The sequence below is a fragment of the Verticillium alfalfae genome, genomic scaffold, assembly GCF_000150825.1.
Source record: "Verticillium alfalfae VaMs.102 supercont1.3 genomic scaffold, whole genome shotgun sequence".
Classification (NCBI taxonomy): domain Eukaryota; kingdom Fungi; phylum Ascomycota; class Sordariomycetes; order Glomerellales; family Plectosphaerellaceae; genus Verticillium; species Verticillium alfalfae.
Window position 1 is genome coordinate 730,455 of NW_003315036.1, and position 21,082 is coordinate 751,536.

Sequence of the window (21,082 nt, forward strand, 5' to 3'; positions counted from 1 at the left end):
CCAGAGGTTGTTTCAGAAGATAAATGGAAGAATTTCTCACAGTTATTTTATTCACTTCTGCCTTGCATCCATCAGAACTCAGTGGCGCGGCGTGGTCTGGCTATTGGCATGCCTAGCTTGACCAGTCGGAGGGTCATTTGACACACGCTTTTGACGAGACGCAGGCAGCAACTTATGAATTTCCTGTGCTCCCGTAGTATCCGATGTGGCATTTGCAGCAGCCTTGGCTGCAGTCGTCGTCCACAGTTTAAGGCCAGCTAGGCTGCCACTTACGAGGCAAGAGCTCCTTCGCCTGCACGTTGAGAGCACGATGACGATGGGGCCGAAAGTAGGCCAATGCGAGAGACCCTTGTCACAGTCAGGGTGTGATAACACACCCATTTTGATGCTTATTATGATCAAAATCAATGCATCGTAGCGGGAATCCGAGATTTCCAATGCAATGTAAGCACGTATTTGCTTATCACGACATCATTCAGATGGCATGGCCCAGGCTCCTAATGCTATGACTGTCAGCTGGGGGCACATTTACCAATTACCGCCAGCCGAATGGCCAAATTTGTGTGCTGTTTTGCTCAATTCTCCTTGTCGGATTGCAGTGAACACGATTCAGTCAGCCGAGTGGAAATTTGCGCTGAATTTCCAGTACGACGCCAGCAAACGCCGCCGCCGAAGCACATGGATGCCTGTGTGGCCTGTAAGCTTTGAGCAATCTCGGGCTCCTAGCGCCCATAATTAAGCTCTTGACATCCTTCTCTCTGTCGGATTTTGTGGACAGTTCCGGCCGAGTGGAGATCCAGGCAGCCATTTAGGGGAAATTTCGATATGTGGCTGATGCCATGGAGCCCGCGGAACAGCTGCCAGGAATGAAGGAGCTCCGTGAGCTTGCAAGAGTTGACTGAGGAGTACGCATGCTCAAATGAATAAGCGCTGTCTAACTTCCATGGACCTCTTTGACCATTGCCGTGTGGGCAGGACCAGAGGTAATATCAAAAGTCTTCATCGTGGAGGTGGTGGCTCAAGGCCGTGTGGTGTGTTGGGCCCCAAGCTAAGCGATCGAAAGCTTCTCCATCATACCTCTGAAGCAAACTGTATGGTAGGCAGCAGTATCGGGAACCCGGAACCCGCTTCTGGCCGATGCACTGGGCCCTCCTCACTGGTGATGCGCCATATGGAGAGCCGGAGTCAGGGTCAGTCTGATGCGTTTATGTTTCAGGCCTCCGTGCAGCGTCCCTGTGTTTCAGCGTTCAATGACTTGTGCTTTTCTTTATCAAAGCATCCGATCAACATCCGATCAACCGCCATTGATCGTGTCTTTACCTTGAACCCCTGACTCACTGAGCTTACCTGGTGCCTAGGGCATTGTCGCAAGGGATGACCAAATAGACCAAGTATGGGCGCACGTGACTGAACCTTCGGTCTCGCTCTCAGCACGAGCCTTGCACGAGCCTCCCACGTAAGCTCTGCTGCATTAGTAGTGCACCTCAGCAAGCTTTGTGCTCCACCAGCCCCGGCCCCACTCCTGCAGGCTTCCGAATTGACGGCCAATCACAACGTGGCCAACAGATTGGCGTCAGGCAGCAGCTTTCGCCCCTCGCATCAGCCCCGCCAAAGCCGCCGCGACGACGACATCCTCAGGTCCTCTCACCACGAGTCCAAGACACCACCCCCAGGGACCTCTTCATCGTTGCCACAGACAGCATTCGGGTCATTTGGCCATACGATAGGCACCAGGATTATTCCTTTCTCATACACTCCCTCTGTCTCTTCTGTGAAGCAGGCTCTTCTTCATCATCACCACCACCACCAGATCCCATCATCAACACATTGCGACACTCCCCAAAGAGCACTGCCACTCGGCCTCATCATCACACTCACCTCACACCTGGCAAACTGTGTTCAATTAAAGATCTTGGCGTGGTCCCCGCCGAGTTGCGTCTGACGATCTCAACAGCCGCGCCCATCAGAACTGGTGTCCGCGCCCACGCCAAACACCCGGATACCTTTCGCGACTATGCTCGCCCTGCAATGACATACGCCTCCTCTGGTACCAAACACAGCGTTCAACAGCTCTTTCCTTTTTGAACCATATCATTGTCAACTATGGACTCAGTCTTTCCAGCTGGGGGCTATCAGCTACCCATGCACCGGCGACTAAGCCGGCTTTATAACGACACCAAGAAGTCATCCGACTTCCTCACCCAACCCGTTCAAAATGCCGAGGACCCTGACATCAAGGCCCTTCACAGGAAGCTGCGAATCCAGAAGGATCGGTTCGTAAGCTGGGGAATGGAATGGTCCGATCCAAGCCAGACCGAAGAAATCGACGAGTCGCTCTCCAAGGCCGGTCTGAGCGAGGTCGTTGGCAGCATTCTCTCGACTATTCACGATATTGTCGCCGAGGCCGAGCCACTATGGCAGAGCTCAAAAGCCCTTGTCAGCGGCGGTAAGGCGTCCGAAAAGTCTTCAGGCGACAAGAAGATTCCAATCGTCGCATGGGACAAAGGCCGCTTTGAGGATCTCATTCGCGACCTCACCACCTCTGTCGACACGCTCTACGACTTGTCTAGAACCCGCTCTTCCGGCGCCTTTTCTGCACCGTCAAGCCGTACGAAGCTCTCCAAATCCACGGCATCCGCAGAGGATCTGCGCTCGTTTGAGTCGACTCGCATGCAAACACCCCAACAAATCGACCCATCGTCACTAACCAACCTGAACTCCATGCCCATTACCCAATCTGCCGCTACTCGGGATATTGTTTTGATGAGCAGACAGGCCTTGGCGACCATTGGAAAGCAGATCGGGCCCCAGCCATCCGGCCCTCTCCTTCTCGAATTCGCCGAGTTCGACCCCGTCTATGCCACCACTGGCATCATGCCCCCCATGGCTCGTTTCGAAAAACTCTCTGCAGGCCTGCAGCGTGAGTCGCAAAGAGCTCCCGGTGCTTGGACAGGACTGCCCCGACTACTGGGCTACTTTGAAGATCTCCAATACTCCCGCCTTGGTCTCGTCTATCAGTTTCCGCCCACCTTCAATGCCATCCGTCAGGACAGCAACACCCGTAACCCCATAGACAACCTGTGCACACTGAACGATTTACTGATGCGCCCGGACTTCGAACCCAGGCTGGAGGCCAAGTTCCGCCTAGCCAACAACCTTGCTAATACCGTCTTCGACCTCCACGCGCGCGGCATCACCCACGGAAACATCCTTGACCGCAACGTCACGTTCTGTAACACGCATACCCCTGACAGGCCGGACTCAACAAGTGAGGTCGACATTCGCCGGCCTTTGATTTCTTCATTTGATCTCTTTCCGGATGCGCCATCTGATCATGAGGAGGTTCCGTTCATCCAACTCTATCGCCACCCTCTGGACCCTCGCACAGCACCTGCTGGTCCAATCACCGACCGGACGGACTCGAGGATCCTCGACCTGTACTCACTGGCCATGATCTTGACGTCCATCGGGTTATGGACACGCCTGGAATACCTTGTGCCAGACCCGCTGTCGCCCTCCATTCCGGAATCCATCCTCGAACAGCTTGCCATTCGCTGCGGCACCCTCTATGTGAAGGCCGTGCAGGTTTGTTGGGATGCTGTTGATCAGGAACTCGCTGGCAAGGTCGTTGGCGAAGAGCTCTTGGCCAATGTTCAGGTCAAGGCAAGCCGTTACCTGGAGGCATGCTGTATCTTGGACGGCGTCAGCGGCCTGGACGAGCGTCTTGGTCGGGATCTCGGCGACACGACATCCTCAATCTTGACGCAGGCTTCCCCAAGCAGGCCCGGCGACCCAGATTCAGGCCCGCCAGACAGCGTCGGATGAGATGAAGGTCCAGATCGCTCGTGTTCCCGTTCCGGAACCAGCGCCTGCCATGGATTCCGAGAAAGCTCTTCTTGCGAAGCGCGACGCTGAACGTAAGAACCCTTCTCCCCATGCACTACAAAGTCCACATTTTGAGATTTCGACAGTCGAGCAATCCTCGGTCAAGCCTTCCAAGCAGCGCTTGTACCCTAATGTGCCACTCTCCCCTGATGCCATTGAAAAGTGGCACACGACCGTCATGCCGCAGGTCAATCAGGCCTTGCGTCATTTCTATCGCAAGTATCCCGAAACTGTTGAAATCTCCCTCGAGTCTATCGGCGTCTCGCCTCAGAAAACCAAACCTACTGTCCTCGTCGTTTGCACCTCCGTCAGCAAGGTCAAGGCGATCCTCAAACGCAAGCTCGGCGAGGTATTCGAGGCTGGCAATGAGTTCGGCCTCAAGGTCTGCAAGGGCCAGATCGTGCTGTCCCGAAAGCAAGCGGGCGATTCAAAGCGCAACATGACCGTAGAAGGCAGTGACGGCGGAGAAACGACGCCCGCCAATCCTAGCTATCAAGAGTGCCCAAACAACGGGGCCAGCATTGGCGCCTGGATCGGGGACCGTCACCTGCCTCCTGTTAGTTTCGGCGGACTTGTCATCGTGGACGATAAGCCTTACGGCATGACAGTGCACCATATGCTCGACGATCCAGACCAGGACCGAGCCCCTCAGAAAGACCTTGCCGAGTCAACCCACAGAAGTATGGCGAGACCAGACGACATGTCTCTCCAGAACTTCTATGCTGACTCTGCCGATGACAGTGGATCTGAGGACGTCGCTTGCGAGTTTTCGGACAGCGACTCGGAAGCATCCGAGACGGACATCACCAGCGACACTTCGGATGACGAGTCCGAGAGCGACGACGGAGAGTACGGCCAGCCCGGCGATATTCCCGGCGTTGAGCCCGGTTGCGGAGAGGGATACGTCGTGACGCAGCCGGCCATGGACGACGTCGACGACGACTTTTACCCTTGCGCAGAGACAGCCGACGAGGATCACCTTGACTCGTATAGCCTCGGAGAGGTCTACGCATCGAGCGGGATACGACGCCGTGAGCAGGACGGACTCGTTCATGAGATCGATTGGGCGCTCTTTGAATTTCATGAAGAGAGGCTACCCGACGACAACTCTATCCCTCACTTCAAAAAAACGACCAAGAAGGACGCCACAGCGCCAACTGGAGATAATTTCATGCGTCCGATGGACGTGACACCGTCCTCCGCTCTGCCCGGTCTAGAGGTTCAGTGTATCGCGCGCACAAGTGGTCTGCAGTCGGGCCGAATCTTGCCAGCCATGGTCAGCATTAGGATCTACGGTCGCCAGTCACCCAGCCACTCGTACCAAGTCACCAGCGGGATGGCATCGCCGAGCATGGGCATCCCGGGCGACTCAGGCGCGTGGATCATGGATCGCGAGATGGGGCGCGTGTGTGGCCACGTGCTGGCCTGGAGTCAGCGTAAGATGGTGGCGTACATATGCCCCATGGATGTGCTGCTTCTTGACATTGCCGAGACGCTTGGCGCAGAAACTGTTCGATTGCCTGGCGGTGAGCCCATTGTGCGAATCATGAACGCCGAGGAGCGTTTCGCGCAGTACGGCGACGGCGACGAACTGGGAAGCTCACCCTTTCTGGACCCTCGCGATGACGAAGACCTAGGCGATCTTCTGGGGGAGGACGAGGACGAGGCACCCATGTTGGCGCGCTCGCAGGCGGCTCGTAAGGGACACGGCGACAAGGGCCGCGTGGCGCACAGCGAAAAAGGAAGAGCGAGTTACGATAAAGCTGCCGACGCGTCAACGGGTGACGTGACGAAGGCTATGGAGTCGGTAGGGATTGGCGGCGGGCGATTAGGCGTCGGGATGTGCAGCTGACTCGGCGCCGCAGTCGCCGTCGCGTACGTGGCGCGCAGGTCACGGCTGCCAATGTTGATGACGGAGTGATGGATACCCCCTCCCCCTTTATCAATTTGTGTAGAGGATGAAGTCAAACGAAGCGATCTTAGTTTTAATCTTGAAAATACCACGTCCTTTTTCTTTCTTCTACTTTTTTTTCGTCTGTTTTTACTTTGATCAACCATGGCAGTTACATGAAATCATCTTCCCAGTCGGCATCCCTGTTTTGGTTGCTCGAGCCTTCCAGTGCATCTTCAGTAAACAAATCGTCGTACGCGTGGTCCTTTTGATACTTCTTCTCCTTGCGCTCCAGCGCGACGCGCGCTTCCTCCTTGCGGCGCAGGAGCATGGCGGCCTGGTCGCGTTGGCGCAGCTCCTTGAGGCGGTCCTCGCGCTCCTGGGCAAAGTCGGGCTTCGCCTCCACCCTGGTCTTGTTGAGGCGGTTGACGATGGGATTCTCGCGCTGGGGGACCAGGATACGCTTGACCTAAGACCTTATCAGTCCCGCCCTTTCTTTGGGGTGTGCTCATGTTGGATTGAGGAGGATGTGGAAGGCGGGAGGACAAACCTTGCGGGGATCCTTGAAGGACACTTGGCCTGTGGCCATACTACCGTCCTTCTTCAGGTTGGACCATGGGGTGTAGATGACTGTCACATTGTCCTTCTTGTTGCCTACGGACAAGTAAGCGATGTCGACTCAGGCATGGCGAGCACCGGTGAGCGGAAAAGGCTACGCACCCTCGATGGAGTTGGCCTTCGTGAGCTGGGCGAGGTCGTCGAGGAGAGGCTGGGAGATGCTGTCCCATTGTTCGCCTTCACGCAGGCGGAGGTAAATGTGGGCGCTCGAGAGCTTGTCGGCGTGGAACTGGCCATGTCAGCGAGAAACGAGTGATGCGATGTCGCCCATCTCTTGGTATGAGAAACATACCCTGAAGCGGTCAGCGGGGTTTGCGGTGGCGGTATGGATCGGCCGGGGCGAAACTCACCACACGTCCTCCTCCCAGCCATACTTGATGAGATCCTCGTCTGGGAGAGTCTGGCATCAGTCTTGGCTCATGTTCATCGGCCAACCTAGTCCGTGTCGGCAGGGCGAGGGCATCGTCACGCACTCTCAAACTTGTCCTTGCCGACGTAGATGCGGGCTGAGGGCTCGACGACGTTGGACGTGAAGTAGTAGACCATGATGGCGGATTGAGGGGGCTTAGATGAGTTCGAATGAGAGCTCTCGGGCGATAGATCGCGACCTCGCCTTGGATGGAGCGTGAGGAGCGCAAATGGTTTGGAGATTTTGAGTGCGATCAGATGGGTCAAAACGACAGCGATCAGGTTGCGACGTGGGGCAGAATTTGATAGTGGGGAGGGGCAGAGGTGGTACGCAGTGCCCAACAGCGTCGCGTTTGTCTACGCTGGAGGCGCTCCAGGAGGCAGGCTGTATAGTTGGTGCGGGGCCACTGTCGCCAGCATCTCGGTGTGTTCAGCTCGGTGAGCACAGATCGCGAAAGATTCTTTTGAGGCGTGCACTGCCAGAAAACACCCACACCGGAGTCCTGCGATGAGTAGTCGTCCAGTCAGTGGCTAGAAATCCCATTCTGTTGCAAAACAGCCTTTTGAAATGTTGATCCACCATTCATTAGCACCGCTGAGCTGGGAATGGGTGACTTTCCACTGATGGACATGGAAAAGTGACAAGATGATAACCAACATTCCCGATTCTTCCAAGTATTGTCCGATGAGTCTCTGGACCGACTCTATCTCTCTTATCGATACATGGGGTCGCTACTCAACTGCTGTCTAGTTCATTTTCCACGCCGCAATTCATACGCCTACTCCAAAGCTTTCACATCTCGATTCCTCAGTCTCTTCTCTGCATAGTTAGTTGACTCAATCTCTTTACCCAAGAATAGGTGGCGTTCGGGAAACCAAACGGCTTGAGAGTTTATTTTGTTGACAACATCGGGCATGCCGCTGCCTTTGTGAGTTTCTCCACTGACTTCCACGTGTCGGATTGTTGTTGCACGCCTGGGGCAGGAATATGTAGACCACCCAACAATGCTTGTCCGTGAATAAGCTGCCAGAACACGTCGAAAACTTCTGTAGCAGTCCAAGAGTTGCCCTTCTACGGTTCAGTCGCAGCTGTTGTCTCCTATATGATAACTACAACATGGACGCCTGTCCTCGCACTGCATCATCGGCAACCTCCCATCAAACATCATTGCTCCCACTTACAACGCCATCGACAATGCCCAGTCAGTTTGTCATTGTCCCCGCGACGCTCTCACCTCGTTATCAAGGTGTCGAAGACCCTACCACTCGACAGTCTCGTCTGAAATTCCTCATTATTGCGTCTGTTTTCATTTTCTCGATTGCCATTGCTATTTACTGCATCGTCGGCCTCATTTACAGCTCGCAACCCCACTTCCTCCCCGCCACCCTTGCCGTTGGAACTGGCGTTAGCGTTCTCGTCATTGGCTCCATACTCGCCTTCTTGAAGTGCTGGAGCCGCGTTCGCGGTCGTATGCCAGCCGTCATTCCTGGCAACAGCACCCACGGCTTCGAGCTTCCTAACGACGAAGACGCCAGCAACACAGGCGGTGGGTACGGCGGCTTTCGTGGCTGGCTCACTATGGACATGCCAACCAAGATCGGCGTCGTCGGTGTCGAAATGTCCAACTTTGCAAGCCGTACCGGAGCCGCTCTCTTTGGCCACCCCGTCACCGTCAGCGAGGAACAGGTGCCTGAGAGGGCACGCCCGCTGACGCTTGTCTCGAGCATCGGGAACACATCTCACTGAACCATCACAACGTTAGGGATGAGGGGCTCGGTAGTATGAGCTCAGAAGAGCGATCGAGGAACAGCACACCCATTTACATCAGCAAAGGTCGCATGAGGCAGGGTTCGGTCAACAAAGAGAACCCAAAGACGACGTGGACTGCAGGAGCCTCTTCGAATAGTCGCGTTGAGGCTGTCCCGAAAACTCGTGCTGCTTCGCGAGATGTTCCCTTTCCGCGTGCAGTCGGAGGCCAATGTGCTTTCGCAGCATGCGATCAAGTCCGCAAGTCGGCCAACCAGAAAGCCACGACTCACCATGATGAAGCCCCCGAGAACAGGGCAAATTTGCCTTCCGAAGCCCGAAGACACTTGATATCAATGCCCTTGAGGGGTGCCTACAGCGGCTCATCAAATCTTCCAAAATACTATCCTCTCCAAATACGCCACGAACCCGTCAGCGGTAAGTTGGGAAGTCGCTTCCGCAGGGACGAAGTTTTGGAGACGATTCAGAACACATATTCCAATTCGCAGGCAGCTCTCCCGGCGCCGGCAGCAGTCCGTAAAGCAGGTAGCGCCGGGCCTATCATTGTGAAGAGATGGCAAATGTACGAAGAAGGTGGCACCAAACTCCGGTAGTCGCTTCGCAGATCCTACCGTGGTTGGAAGTTCATATTCTGAGTCAGTGATGCACGACAGACTGCACAAAATTGCGGGCAGTCAGCGATGGCGGGTGTGAGTCCGCAAGGAATCCGGACGCGATTGGGTTTGGTTCTGTGTCTCAGAGGCTGTAGCGTCTATAGCAGATCGGACAGGGGAGCTGTCGAGCTTGGAGAAGTACAGACTGTGGAATCAAAACAGAAAACCACCCAAAGCATTGCTAGCGATATAGCTGGGTGTAGCAAGAAAGCTGAGAGCCTCTTCTCCTGTCCCTAGATCACTACTGTGTTCCGGAATCAACGAGCCAAAGAATATTCTGGAGCTGCTCCGAAAAGACCGCTTGTAGTGATGCCGATTGTGTGGCTCAGCCACAGACCAGGACCACGGCCATCTGGAATTACATTCTCCAGCACCAAAAATGAGTCCGCTCAAGGGTCACTTTGCGCCGCGCTGAGTAGTTCAAGGAACCCTTGCGTTTCACCCGCCGTTTATTTGTTGGACTCCACAGCAAAGCGTGGAGATGCCAGCCAGAACGACCTTGTCCTTTGGGTCCTCTGTGTTTCTGAGCATGACTGTTTTACCAGCAACGGGACTTGGAGTCTTTCTCATCGAGGAGAGAAATTTTCGTGTGCGAGATCCTGCACACTCTTCTGAGCAACAAAGAAACGTCGGAACGACGACGCAAAGAGGCAAACCAGACCAGGCAACATGCCACCTTGCCCGAATGTTGTCGTCAGATTTGCCGCCGCATCATTTATCGACCCAACATGGTGGCACATCTTTTGGCATCTTACCCTATTGAGACAGCGGAGAGAGGATATCCGCACTCGATATAGGCTTAGCGTCTTGTGCCTGGCCAAGCGACGATGCCTACCAGCCGCCTCCCGTGCAGCCAACATGCAGGGTAAAGGCTGGTTCTTTTGGAGTTGTGCATCGGCGACGCAGGCCTCACGACTTTGGACGGCGTGGGCTTATTCTGCTCAGGTGACGAGTCTTGAGAGGAGGCTAAGTCTGCAGGACTGAATCTCTGCCGCATCATCTCCGCTCTAGATGGCTTAGTCCGAGGCACACGCCCCCGAGGCCTCGGTGGAAGTATGCAAGGTTTCTCGACGACGGTTTGTGGCTGCAGTTCAGGGTTCTCAATTCTTCATACAGAGCCACTGCCAGGCTTCCCCTCACGACGGAAACAAAGCTCAACCAGCGGGACGCATCGTTGCCATCTTCTCCGCACCTCAGGGGTTGTCGGCTATCCGAACCGTACCGTCTCTCATGTACCCCAGATTCCCCACCGACACCCCTCAATTTTCGAGCTTATGCCGAACCAGAGCTAGAGAGGAGGCCAGGGACCTAGCAGACACTGTCGAATAAAGTCATTCGACGCGCTTGTCCCCTGGTGTGGTACCGAGATCTTCCCCCATCTTCCCCCTCCTTTTCTTCATCTTTGAGACCAACTCTCAGCGTGATGTGAAGCACTCGACTCCCCTTCGACCGAGCCACCTCTCCCTGAAAATATGGGGACACTGCCCTGATACGTCCTTTCCAGTCTCATCTTTTGGTTTACAACTCTCAAGTCAGCTCAATTGTGAGCCCCCATTCGGTCGTTCGCCTCCCCTTGGACGCATCACTCAGCCATTGTAACTTCGTTATTCATGATACGATATCCCCACTCGTGACAAAACGGCGACGACATGTATCACAACTGTAGGCTTTCCGTGCCCTTTGATTTGGGTCTCGTCCTCTGATACTGATCCACACGCAGTTCAGATCGAGGGAGGCCCTCAGCCGGCGTCAGCCAGCCAGTTGGGCGGTCTTGATGCCTCAGACACGAAGACAGTGAAGGTCTCCAAAGCCTGCGCCGAATGCAAGCGACGGAAAATTCGCTGCGACGGCCAGCACCCGTGCCGACAATGCATCTCGACGCGGGTGCCAAAGAAGTGCTTCTACGACAAGCACCGACCCCGAGTCGTGCCATCAAGGAAGTACGTGACCCCCCTCCAAATCTTATTATGCGGATCGTCTATTGTCGATCGTGGCGCCCCGCAGTTGCTGACAAGAGCTTGCCGCAGAGTTCTTGAGAATCTGTCACAGTCGCTGGAAGAATGCCGATCCGTCATCAATCGTCTTTTCCCGAACCAGGAAATTTTCGATTTACTACCACTGACGCGAGAAGAACTCCTGGAGCTGTTGCGACATCCCACGAAACCTCATGACGAGGCGGTGCTGCCATCCCCGCCTGCCAATCCCTCACCACTTGAGGATGACGAGGAATCACTCGACCAAGAGGTCGAGCCTGGTGCTGCCGAGCTTGAGCAGATGCCGACCAAGGACTCGGAATGGGATGAAGAGCGACGCGAACATGAACCCATTCCCGTCGAATCGGACGACGTCAACGCCCTATCACTGACAATGGACAAGCGGGCATCGTACCTGGGGGCCTCGTCCGTCAAGGCGGTTCTCATGGTGATGCTCAAGCTCAAACCGCAGCTCAGAAATGCCCTCGCCACGCCTCGCAACATGGCGGCTGCCACAGGTGCCATCGCCGTTCAACCCGAAGCCATGCGCCGCGCCTCGGCCGTCGAGTCAAAACCAGCAGCAAAAGTGCCGTGGACATGGCGCGGTCAGACCTTTGTCGACGCCTACTTCAAGCGGGTTCACGCCTTCATTCCGATGCTCGACGAGGCAAGCTTCCGTGCCGACTACTCCCTGGGTCAGCGCGTCGACTCGCCGTGGCTGGCCCTGCTGCACGCTGTGCTGGCCATGGGCAGCATCGCAGCCACCAAGTCGAGCGACCTCCATCACGAACAGCTGTACCAGCAGGCCATGACTCACCTCACCATTGATTCTTTCGGATCCAGCCGCGTCGAGACGGTCCAGGCTCTGGCCATTATCGGAGGCTTTTATCTGCACTACATCAACCGCCCCAACATGGCCAACGCGATTCTCGGAGCCGCCGTCCGCATGGCGAGTGCACTGGGCCTCCACCGAGAATCACTCGCGCAGGGCCTGTCAGAAACAGATGTACTTGCCGCTGAGATCAGGAGGAGGACATGGTGGTCCCTGTTCTGCCTCGACACATGGGCGACGACGACCATGGGCCGTCCCTCCTTTGGCCGCCGGGGGCCTGGAATCAACATCCGGTCTCCCGAGCTGGGCATCAGTCAGGTATGTCGCCTCGTACTAATCATTCCTTCCCGCGCTATGTCGTTTTTCTTCTTGGCTGACGGAATTGCTTCCCAAAGGCCGCCGAGTCAGCACAGCACGCCGGCGTGCTCCCCATGATCGAAAACATCAAGTTCTGCCGAATCGCCACACAGATCCAGGACACCCTCGCCGCGAGCTCGCTGCCCTCAACCGACGACCGCCAGAGTATGGACACGCAGCTCGTGACCTGGTACGAGAGCCTGCCCTGGCTGCTCGGCACGACGCAGCCCTGCGCCGAGCCGCTGTACATTGCCCGCTGCGTCATGAAGTGGCGCTACCAGAACCTCAGGATGCTGCTCCACCGCCCCGTGCTCCTCACCTGGGCCGCGAGCCAGCAGCGGCCGGTGCCGGCGCGGTCGCACCGGCGCGCCTCGCACGCGCCGTCGTCCGTGTCGTCGTCCGCCGACGCGGGGACGTCGCCTGGGTCGGGCGTGCTCAACGACGAGGAGATCCTTGCGTCGATCAACACGTGCTCTGACATGGCGGCGCAGACGATTGAGGACATCGCGAAGGAGTGGACGCGGAACCAGATGCTGGGCTGGAACGCTGCTTGGTTCTTATACCAGGCGGCCATGATTCCACTCCTTCGGCTGTGCTGGCAGCCGGGCAACGCAGAGGTGGAGACGTGGAGGAGCCAGATCGAGACAACGCTCGAGATCCTCGACGCCGTCGGAGACTGGTCGCTGACAGCGTGTCGAAGCCGAGAGGTTGTGAGGCGCGTGTACGAAGCGAGTTGTCAGAACGAAGAGGTTCAGCCGTCTCTGACAGCAGCAGCGAAATTGATGGGCGCCAACCCCGTAGCTCAGGGCGACATGAGCAATCTGTATGGATCGACGGGTGGAATGGGACAGACGGCGGAGGACTTTGACTTCCGCATGTCTCCCATTCGGCTTGACACGGATATGGAGGTCGCTGCTTTCATGGAGCAGGATTGGATGTGGGATCTAGACGGTATGTTCTGGGGACAGCAACCTGGCACAAACCCACAACAGCAGCAGCAGCATCCGCAACAGCATGCGTCACTACAGATGCATGATACAAATGTGCTATATGGAGATGGCATGACGGTCATGCCTATGCATTACAATATGGACAACATGAATAACGGCTAAGACGAAACACACGATGCATTTGGGATTTTAGCGCTGGGGAAAGGAGTCTTTACAGTTGACAGGCAGTCTTGCGTATGGTGTAAATGATCAGATACCCTTTAAATCATCTGTTGAATAGTTCATGGAGCATACGGAATGCCCTTCCTGGAGGATCGGTACGGTTACAGACATCACATCAGGCAAACTTCTCCGTCAGACGTCAGACACTTTGAGAATATGGGGTATTAGGAAAGTCACTCCAACTCCTCTCTAGTAGGCTACCTGGACATTCAGCCCATCGAGCTCACGCGCCCAAGCACGATGCTGCGAAATGGCATAGAAGAACTGCTCGAGGAATCCAGCACCGTCCTTAGCAATCTCGACCTTCTCTTTAAGACTGTCATGCTTGACGTCCTTCAGTGTGATGACGCCGTAGTTCTCCTCAACTCCACCCTGCGAGACCTTGATCTCCGGCAGCGCAATGGCAGCATTGACGAGCTCGACAGCCTCGCCCGTGGCGGCGATGGCCTTGAGGTGTCCAAACGCCTCGCGGATCCAGTGCATGGCACGACCGCTCTTGCGCAGAGTCTTGAATGACTCCTCACCGCCGGGGAGGAAGAGGGCGTCGAACATGGTCGACCGCTGGCCCTCAAGGTGGTGCGCCGGCACCACGCCGTTGCCAGGCTTCTTTTCGGCACCGGCGGGGTAAATTTCCGAGCGGCGGGTACCGATGACGAAGGGCAGTGCCGACGCAGCTGTGACTGCGGCCTTGGCGGCGTTGAAGGCTGTGGCATCGTAGCCGTCAGCGATGACGATGGCGACGCGGCGCGAGGCGATTGTTGGCGTCGACGGTATGTAATCAAACTGGCTGAGGCCACTGGCCTTCTTACCATGGTTCGGACGACCGGCTTTCTGGGGAATGGGACCGCCAACCTGCTCGGCGACGGCTTGAGCGAGGCCGAGATCAATGTCGGCGAGGCGCTGAGTGTATCGTTCGTAGACAATGGGATCATCGCAGTGGTCGAGTTCGAAGGAGAAGGCAGCGACCATGTGGTTCTTCTCCACCTGAGACATGCTGTTGTAAAACAACTGAGCCTGATTGTAATGCTCCTTAAACTTGGCGCTCTTGGTGCGCGCCTTAATGCCAGCTACCTTCTGCTGGTACTCAATGTACGCACCCTCAGCCTTGGCCGCTGGAGGGTTCGCTTCAAAGCGGTTGGGCCAATAGTTAGCCTTGCCCTTGGTGATGGTATGACGCATTGCGCCATCTCTGTTGTTGCTCATGACGGGGCAGACGGCCTTATTAATGGGAAGCTCCTGCCAGTTCACGCCAAGGCGCGAGAGCTGGGTGTCAAAGTAGGAGAAGTTCCGGCCCTGCAGAAGGGGGTCATCGGAGAAGCCAATGCCAGGAACAGCATGGCCAGTGGCGAAAGCGACCTGCTCAGTCTCGGGGAAGTACTCGTCGACATTGCGGTTGAGCTCGAGCTCTCCGATATAGCGGATGGGTACATCATCTTCGGGCCAGAGCTTAGTGGCATCGAGGATATCGAAGTCAAACTCGTGCTCTCTCGACTCAGGCAGCACCTGAATACCAAACTTCCACCTCGGGTACGCGCCATTCTCGATGGCCTCCATGAGGTCCTTCCGGTGGAAGTCGGGGTCCTGGCCGGCCAACTTGAGGGCCTCGTCCCACACGAGGGAGTGGACGCCAAGCTCAGGTGTCCAGTGAAACTTGACGAAGTGGCGCTCTCCCTTGTCGTTGATGAGGGTGTAAGTGTTGACGCCAAATCCCTGCATCATACGGTATGAACGAGGAATCGAGCGGTCGCTCATAGTCCACTGCGACATGTGGGTTGCCTCGGTGTGGCTAGCGCCTGTCAGCCTTGAACTAAAGAACTCACGAGAAGACATAAACCTACAGTGCAACAAAATCCCAATGGTTGTTATGGGCGGACTGAGCTTGAGGGACCTCATTGTCAGGCTCGGGCTTGCTTGCATGGATGACATCGGTGAATTTGATGGCGTCTATGGAAGTCCCATTAGCTTTGGTTGCTGGACTGCGAAAAAAAAAAAAAAAAGGAAGCCACCAACCTTGGATAAAGAAAACGGGAATGTTGTTTCCAACAATATCATGGTTGCCTTCTTGGGTGTAAAACTTGATAGCAAATCCTCGAACATCACGGACAGTGTCGGCACTGCCGCGGCTACCGAGGACTGTAGAGAAGCGGACAAAGATGGGTGTCTCGCGAGACGTGTCGGTAAGGAATCCGGCATGGGTGAGTTCAGGGATGGCCTCCTTCAGGCGAAAGACACCGTGTGCACCTGCACCCCTTGCGTGAACAACTCTTTCTGGGATCCTCTCGTGATCGAATCGGTGGATCTAGCCAGAAGTTAACGTCAGCTGTGGGAGTGAGCTGGGAAAGCAAACTCGACGGACCTTCTCACGAGAAGCGTTATCTTCGAGTAGTCCCGGACCAGTATGGTCGTCGCTAACAATACGGAGCCAATCATCTGTGTTGTTCTGCTTGACGCCGTAGTCGGTTGTGAGCCGCGAGTCCTGGTCGGGCGTCCTGGAATGCTCCTCAAGCTGGGCGATCTTAGGGTTGCTGGTGCTGTTGGAACCACCAGTGGCGGTGTTTGCGGATGCCATGATGGATTCTTGTACCCTCTTGAGGCCTTCAGAGAGAGCAGGTTGAGAAACGTGAGCCATTCTGGTATGCCAAGTCTGACCGAAGGAAGGGGTTGACTGGACTAAGTGGTCGTGCGTGGAAGGACTGATTCTGCAGAGGATGAGTTACACGGCACCACCTTGGTTTGGTAGGAGCGGCGGTGTGATTAAATGGACAGCCTGAGAAGTGTCACAGAGAACGAAAGACACAAGGTTGACGTCAATGATTCTCTGTGACCGCGTCCCAGTGGGCATCCTCATGCCTCGTTTGATGCGCCATCGATGCTTCGAGGGTGGAGATTGGTAACAGCAACATTGTGATTCGATACGGAGATGCAATGCTTTCCATTGACAAAAAGCTATCTCGTCCGGACGTGGGACACGGCAGTTGCAGAATGGTGGGCTGTCGAGCATCGAGATCGCAATGCTGATGTCACAAATGGGTGTTTGCAATGGTGTGCATGGTATTTCGTCGATGGTGGACAGGTGAAGAGGGGCCGGACCCGGGGCGTTTGGTCCGAAGGCTCCACACCGCGCCATGTGAACCTAGGAAGCTACACCGATGCACACCGAGTCAATCTGCTCTGTAGCAGGAGCATCGTACCCGAGTTCTCAAGGTAGGTACCCTAGAACAGTCGTCGAGTGACGCGCGGGCCTGAAGCTCCAGCGTGCATCAGCGCTAGTCCTACCGAGGCTTAGCGAGGGGCACAGCTGCATCGTCCCCTGTAGCTTTCCCTTGTTGTCCACCATCGCCACGATCATGGTTGAGGTGCATCCCACGCAACCAGGCCACCGCCGTCATGGCTCAATCATTTGGGAACAGGGCCCTCACGTTATGGGGTTCCCTCTCCATCCTGATCTCGTTGCGAAACTCCACCTGCGACCATTGACTGCCAAGTCCGGAGTACAGAGCGTGCTTGTCCTGACTGGCTGTGATAGCTCGAGAAAACACCTCCAGCCTGCTCTCTATCCCTCCACATCGACGTCATTGCTGCTCAACCTCCCTCCATTATCAACAACTTGAACCATAGCCAGCCCAGCCAGACTGGGTACCTGGCTTCCGAGGAAGCCGTTTCTCCATGCCGAAAAACCGTGTTGCTCCATCTCACCAGCAGTGTGTTCTTGAAGATCATTCACCCAAGCATCAAATCCCACCCTGCCACTGGCCCATTTGCCGAAATTCATCATTGACAGACCATAATTTCAAGACAAACTGGGCAGGCGTTTGTTGATTGCGAGTGGCCAATCAATCTTTCAACGAATCAGTCGCCCACATCATCGCGATTCACAATGCCGGGAGAGGTCATCGACCGTCCCAATCCATCGGCGCTGCCGTCACAGCTGCCTGACGAGGTCCTGAACCTTGCAGTCAAGCTCCAGAGAAAGCCACTTGACAAAGATGTAGCCCAATCACTTGAAGACTTCCAGAATGCCGCCTGCTACATCGCGGCTGCTATGATCTTCCTGCAGGACAATGCTCTCCTCGAGTCAGACCTCACGTTCGATCATGTCAAGCCACGACTCCTCGGTAAGGCCCTTTCGCCGTTACTCCTCAACTGATGCTAATACCTCAAGGTCACTGGGGGACGTGTCCCGGCCTCATTCTGGTCTGGTCACACCTCAATCTCTTGATCCGCAACCACGACCTCGAGATGATCTATGTCATCGGTCCCGGCCATGGAGCGCCTGCCGCCCTGGCCTCTCTTTGGCTCGAAGGCTCCCTCGAGCGCTTCTATCCAAAGCAATATCCCGTCAACAGGAAGGGTCTCTCGAACCTTATCAGCGGGTTTTCTGTGCCTGGAGGCTTTCCCAGCCACATCAATTCGGAGACGCCCGGTTCCATCCACGAGGGCGGCGAGCTCGGCTATGCTCTGGGGGTATCCTTTGGTGCCGTCATGGACAATCCTGACCTGATTGTCACTTGCGTGGTGGGAGATGGTGAGGCGGAGAGCGGACCTACAGCAGCGTGAGTCTTTCTCGGGAGTCACATTGATTTACAACCTGAAAGCTAACTTGAGCAGCGCCTGGCACGCCATCAAGTATATTGACCCAAAAGAGTCTGGCGCTGTCATCCCCATCCTCCACGTAAACGGCTTCAAGATTAGCGAGCGCACCATCTTTGGCTGCATGGACGACAAGGAGATAGTTTCGCTTTTCAGCGGTTACGGCTACCAGGTTTGCATTGTCCAGGACCTCGCCAATATCAACGAAGACCTCGCGAACGCACTGGAGTGGGCACTTTCTGAGATCAAGAAGATCCAAAAGGCTGCGCGGTTTGGAGAGCCAATTTCTAAGCCCCGATGGCCCATGCTGGTGATGAGGACCCCGAAGGTAGGAACTCCCATCTCAAAGATTTATCAAAGTCGCAACTTACTCACAATTCCAGGGCTGGAGCGGACCCAAAAAGGTTGACGGTAAGATTGTCGAAGGATCGTTCAACTCGCACCAGGTTCCTTTGAAGAAGGCCAAAACGGACGAGAGCCATCTCCGCAATCTCAAGGAGTGGCTGTCGTACTACAAGATCAACGATCTCTTAACCGACGGAAAGCCGAACAACACCATCCTCGACATTCTCCCCAAAACGGACGCGAAGAAACTTGGACAGTTCAAGCCAACACATGAGCCTTACATCGGTCTAGATCTTCCTGACTGGAAGTCATTCAGTGTCGAACGCGGTCACCAGAACAGCGAGATGGAGGCGACGGCTAAGTTCCTTGACCGGGTCATCCAAGACAATCCGCACACCTTCCGCATGTTCTCACCCGACGAGCTGGAAAGCAACAAGTTTGGAGCTGTTCTCGAACATACGGGGCGCAACTTCCAGTGGGACGAGTTTTCGAGGAACAAGGGGGGCCGCGTCATTGAGATTCTGTCAGAGCACTGCTGCCAGGGCTTCATGCAGGGCTACACGCTCACCGGACGAGTCGCTCTGTTTCCCAGCTATGAATCGTTCTTAGGTATTTGAACACCTGTATCTCTTCGTTCAAGTATGACTAACACGTTCAAAGGAATCGTCCATACGATGATGGTCCAGTACGCCAAGTTCAGCAAGATCGCTCAGTCGCTTGAGTGGCGCGGTGACCTGGCATCAATCAACTACATCGAAACGAGCACCTGGGCGCGCCAGGAGCACAACGGCTTCTCCCACCAGAACCCCTCATTCATCGGAGCCGTCCTGAACATCAAGGCCGAGGCCGCAAGAGCAAGTCCCATCAAGATTCCCTCCATTGGGACCGTCACTAACAAGACCCCAGGTCTATCTGCCCCCCGACGCCAACTGTTTCCTTAGCACAGTCCACCACTGTCTGAAGTCCAAAAACTACGTAAACCTAATGATCGGCTCCAAGCAGCCGACTACAACCTTCCTCTCCCCCGAAGACGCCGATGAGCATTGCCAGGCCGGCGCCTCCATCTGGCCTTTCGCCTCCACCCCACTTGCAGAGGGCGACCAGCCCGACGTTGTCCTCGTCGGCATCGGCGTCGAGGTGACCTTTGAAGTTGTTAAGGCCGCCGAGCTCCTGCGCACGTTGGCCCCGTCGCTCAAGATCCGCGTCGTCAACGTCACGGACCTCATGGTCCTCGTCGCCGAGTCGCGCCACCCGCACTCCCTGACGCGCGACGAGTTCATAGCCATGTTCACCGCCGACAGGCCCGTATGCTTCAACTACCACGGCTACGCCACCGAGCTGCAGGGCCTGCTTTTCGGCAGGCCGAACATGGACCGCATCAGTATTGAGGGCTATCGCGAGGAGGGCAGCACGACGACGCCGTTTGACATGATGCTCGTCAACTGCGTCAGTCGGTTTGACGTCGCCGCGAGGGCGCTTCGCGGCGGGGCCGCATTCAATGACAAGGTGAGGACGGAGCTGGACCGACTGTTGAAAGAGATCGATGGCCGCGTTGAGACGATTCGGGACTTCATCAACAATGAGGGCAAAGGTCAGCTTTCTTCGCCGTGTACACGCACTCTGTGAGCGCTGAACTAATTGGAGGCAGATCCGGATGATATTTACGACTCGCCCAACTTTGACGAGGCGAAATGATTAATGGCAGAATGAAGGCTGCAATATGGTACGATGAGAGAGAATGACGGAGTTGCTTGCGCCATTAGACTCGGAAGTTACACACGTACTAGGACGCAGTTCAATGCTCCGAAATGAAAATGAGTTATCATCCTCCCAAATCCATTAGACAAGCGAGACGCAAACATTCCCTCAAACGATTGAGAATACCTGCCGTACAGCAGGTGGGTGATTACAATTGGTATCAAGCTATTTCCCCCTAATTCCAAGCAATTAAATATCCATCACTCCATTGCCATCATGTTACCTCGTCGTCCACCGCCCCGGACTGCCCGGCGCCTCCACCCCCCTTGACGAAGGCCACCCTGGTGACCCTAGCGGCGGCGGCGGCGACGGCGACGACGAAATCTGTGTGTTCAGCGGCGCTTCATCAGCTGGCAGCTCAACCACGGGCGCCTGCCGCTCAATGCCGTCAATCTCTGATACGGTGTGCAGGTTCGACTCGATGCCTCCAGACAAGGCAGACACGCCGGATACGACACTAATGTGGCGAGAATGTGTACGCTCGACATCTTTATGCTGGCTGTAGGGCGAGTAGGTCCGAGACGTCGAGGTTGGCGAATGTATGTAATGCGCATCCTGGAACTGTCCTTCTGGCGAGCCGGGTGTCGAGCCGTATGAGGGTGGTATTGCTGTTGTTGCGTAACTGAGCTGAGATTCTGGGAAAGGTCAGCACGGTTCGTATTGGCATGCTCTGCTTTCTTTTTTTTGGACTGTGACGACAAAAGGTCAAATGAAATACGAGGGTACCTACGTCGAGTCTTATCAAAGGGCGAACCTTGAGAGCCCATTTCCGGGCTGAACGTGGGTTGTTCCGTGTGGCCCTCCTCTCGACTCTTCCGTGCGCGTCGAAAGC

At 55.6% G+C, this 21,082-nt stretch overlaps 6 protein-coding genes across 6 annotated transcripts; 4 read left to right on the forward strand and 2 right to left on the reverse strand.

Annotated features, from left to right (window-relative positions):
* Nucleotides 1-2,103: 2,103 nt before the first annotated feature.
* On the forward strand, nucleotides 2,104-5,737 carry VDBG_02741 (conserved hypothetical protein; the record flags this gene model as incomplete). The annotated part of the gene is made up of 2 exons (XM_003006556.1): nucleotides 2,104-3,721; nucleotides 3,783-5,737. The coding sequence occupies 2 exons, from the start codon at nucleotides 2,104-2,106 to the stop codon at nucleotides 5,735-5,737; spliced, it is 3,573 nt and encodes a 1,190-aa protein (XP_003006602.1).
* Nucleotides 5,738-5,948: 211 nt separating this feature from the next.
* VDBG_02742 (coiled-coil domain-containing protein) lies at nucleotides 5,949-6,940 on the reverse strand (the record flags this gene model as incomplete). The annotated part of the gene is made up of 5 exons (XM_003006557.1): nucleotides 5,949-6,245; nucleotides 6,327-6,430; nucleotides 6,497-6,623; nucleotides 6,750-6,784; nucleotides 6,868-6,940. 5 exons carry the CDS (start codon nucleotides 6,938-6,940, stop codon nucleotides 5,949-5,951), a joined length of 636 nt encoding a protein of 211 aa, XP_003006603.1.
* A 1,057-nt stretch (nucleotides 6,941-7,997) lies between these two features.
* On the forward strand, nucleotides 7,998-9,090 carry VDBG_02743 (predicted protein; the record flags this gene model as incomplete). The annotated part of the gene is made up of 3 exons (XM_003006558.1): nucleotides 7,998-8,353; nucleotides 8,566-8,987; nucleotides 9,059-9,090. The coding sequence occupies 3 exons, from the start codon at nucleotides 7,998-8,000 to the stop codon at nucleotides 9,088-9,090; spliced, it is 810 nt and encodes a 269-aa protein (XP_003006604.1).
* A 1,782-nt stretch (nucleotides 9,091-10,872) lies between these two features.
* On the forward strand, nucleotides 10,873-13,497 carry VDBG_02744 (conserved hypothetical protein; the record flags this gene model as incomplete). The annotated part of the gene is made up of 3 exons (XM_003006559.1): nucleotides 10,873-10,885; nucleotides 10,944-12,346; nucleotides 12,424-13,497. 3 exons carry the CDS (start codon nucleotides 10,873-10,875, stop codon nucleotides 13,495-13,497), a joined length of 2,490 nt encoding a protein of 829 aa, XP_003006605.1.
* A 249-nt stretch (nucleotides 13,498-13,746) lies between these two features.
* VDBG_02745 (catalase-1) lies at nucleotides 13,747-16,186 on the reverse strand (the record flags this gene model as incomplete). The annotated part of the gene is made up of 3 exons (XM_003006560.1): nucleotides 13,747-15,501; nucleotides 15,662-15,856; nucleotides 15,914-16,186. The coding sequence occupies 3 exons, from the start codon at nucleotides 16,184-16,186 to the stop codon at nucleotides 13,747-13,749; spliced, it is 2,223 nt and encodes a 740-aa protein (XP_003006606.1).
* Nucleotides 16,187-17,434: 1,248 nt separating this feature from the next.
* VDBG_02746 (xylulose-5-phosphate phosphoketolase) lies at nucleotides 17,435-20,118 on the forward strand (the record flags this gene model as incomplete). The annotated part of the gene is made up of 6 exons (XM_003006561.1): nucleotides 17,435-17,672; nucleotides 17,720-18,110; nucleotides 18,166-18,475; nucleotides 18,531-19,101; nucleotides 19,153-19,379; nucleotides 19,492-20,118. 6 exons carry the CDS (start codon nucleotides 17,435-17,437, stop codon nucleotides 20,116-20,118), a joined length of 2,364 nt encoding a protein of 787 aa, XP_003006607.1.
* Between the last annotated feature and the right edge of the window lie 964 nt (nucleotides 20,119-21,082).